The following is a 2,333-nucleotide window of genomic DNA, read 5'->3' as shown; positions in this document are numbered from 1 at the left end:
GATCTCTGAGGCAGTTGTTAGGCCTCGGGCATGGTAGATCGATGGAGGATGCGCATTCATCTCCATATTGCCCTATTCCTTTGGAAGGTGGTATGGTGATGCATGCCGACCAGAGGCGTGCTAGTGAGTCGGGGGGATAAGGAAAACATTAACAAATCCATCTTTGAGCCTCCATGCCAAAATCTAAATTAAGCCCGAGTTCCTATTAGATGGTCATAGGCTGGCTTTAGTTTAATAAATTCATGTATATGACCAAGGCCTGCCCATGGTCAAACGTGCCCAGGTCCAAAAGGATTTAACGGACAATAATAGATGCCCGCTTTCAATTTGGAGTAACCCAAAGATTGAATCCAAAAAAATGACTTGAGGCACATTCAAATTGTATTTTTAAAGCCCATCTCCACGGAATCAATTTTGTTGGTCAATAGCAAATTTTGAATTATAAACACAAACTACCGAGCGAAGCAATAGAAGCAGGTAATATTGATCAAACCACTATCTGTATACCATTACACTTTCAAGCACCAATAACACAAGCAGCAAGCCAGATCATTTTTACATGTAACTGAAACACCAAATACCAAATGAAAGACCGTATTGCACTGGATTTTGGACCACCGGTTCATGTTATTAAACAATACCTAGCATAGAAAACAAAGAAGAAATAGTTCTAATAGTAAGAACCAGGAATGCTCAGGTAGTAGGGCTGGATTGTAAGGGATCATAAAAGACTCACTCCCACTTGGTACTAATTTTGTTGGTGTGTCTGAAATCAAAGATTAAGGGCAAGCTCCCATCCATCCTCTTCAAAGCAAATCTCTCCACCAACACATAACAGCTAAACTTCCTCCACCCATTCACCCCTCCATATTCCTCCACCCTCTCTACCTTCTCTTCACCAGCAACCCATCCTCCCCTATTCTCCTCCCATCTCATCCTCTCCCATATCGCCGAACTCAACCCTATCCCTTCTTCCATGGAGTCGAGAGGCTTAAACCACAGCACTCCATCAACACCCCGTTCAACATCTTGCTTGGCTTCCTTACCATTCAACAAAACAATTTCCGGCCGAACACCAGAATTCACTTCCACAACCTTCCTTTCGCCGTACGAATTCTCGCATGTGTATGCCTCTTCCCAGTATTGCTCTAGAGTCATCTCGTAAAACATAGAAAGCTTCATTTGTTCTTCGAAGCTCCCGTTTTCCTTCACAAACACAAAAGGAATGTACCATTTCCCGACAGCCATCTTAGGAGAATTCATGGCAGATATTGGGAAGTGCAATTCGGGCGGGCGTGCATGCACGGATTTGTTCCTTCCAGAAGCCTCGCTTAAGCTATAATTATTAGGCTTCGAAGCATAGACCTTCCAATACTTTCTTCTCAGCAACCAGGGAGGGTACCCATCAGAAGCTACGGACTTGGCAGTGAAGGAACCTTTCTTGCCCACGATCTCCATTTGTTGGTAGATGTTCCTATGATCAAAAGGCTTCGGTTTCACATCCTTTACACATCGGCAGAAGCAGCATGTTGTCTTGTCCTCCTCTTTTGAGCATGTTAACGCCTTCCTGCAAATTTTCATTGCATCATAGTGTTTGGAAACTGGAATTCATGTCAAGAAGAAGTTTGGAATAAAAGTTGAGAAATATAAATGATGTTACCCCTTATGCTTTCCTTTAACAAGGATGACGTAGTAGCGATTTGATGAGAGTGGTTGATCCATAACCGGGACGAAGATAACTACTTCTGTGTAAGTGCTTGTGGTCTCTCCATTTGACTGTGTGTATTCGATGGTGAGGATCCTGTTCTGGGGGAACGGGAGATCCCGGACTCGTGTATCTTTGCACAAGCCCCAGCAGCATGTTGGCTCAGCTATTTCCGGCCCTTCATCCTGGAGAACAAGATAGCCTGAGTTCGGACCTTCGGGTGGCGGTTGGAGGCCGGCATCGGGGGAGTTCTTGAAGACCGAAAGTAGCCTTGTGGCATACATTTTTTCTCTTCACCTTTGGCCTCTGCTTACAGCCTTGCAGGTTATCCAAAAGTTTATCCCTACATAGTCACTCAAGAGTCTTTTTTATTATTATTATTTTTCTCTCCGGCTCCCTCTTAAATTGATGTTACTTGGAAGCTTCAACTTCGTGAGTTTTGGAGGAAGCTTCCACAGGTTTGAAAGTTGAATTCTTTTTAATTCATATATAGAGGTCAGGATGCCTAGGTGGCTATCACGTTGCCGCCGAGGTTTCCTAAGGTTATATGTTAATTATTTTAATAATTCTGGATCTACGAGCTTGTTTGAACATGTTGCCTTTTCTATCTTTTTCAAAGCAGTGCCGG

General features: G+C 43.5%; 1 protein-coding gene across 1 annotated transcript; it reads right to left on the bottom strand.

Moving 5' to 3' along the window:
- Window positions 1–462: 462 nt before the first annotated feature.
- LOC103722416 lies at window positions 463–2,065 on the bottom strand. The gene is made up of 2 exons (XM_008812971.4): window positions 1,661–2,065; window positions 463–1,567 (listed from the first exon to the last, which is right to left on the bottom strand). The coding sequence occupies exons 1-2, from the start codon at window positions 1,987–1,989 to the stop codon at window positions 733–735; spliced, it is 1,164 nt and encodes a 387-aa protein (XP_008811193.1). The 5' UTR covers window positions 1,990–2,065; the 3' UTR covers window positions 463–732.
- Between the last annotated feature and the right edge of the window lie 268 nt (window positions 2,066–2,333).

Source organism: Phoenix dactylifera, chromosome 1 (genome assembly GCF_009389715.1).
Source record: "Phoenix dactylifera cultivar Barhee BC4 chromosome 1, palm_55x_up_171113_PBpolish2nd_filt_p, whole genome shotgun sequence".
NCBI lineage: Eukaryota > Viridiplantae > Streptophyta > Magnoliopsida > Arecales > Arecaceae > Phoenix > Phoenix dactylifera.
This window is presented reverse-complemented; position numbering and strand designations above follow the sequence as displayed.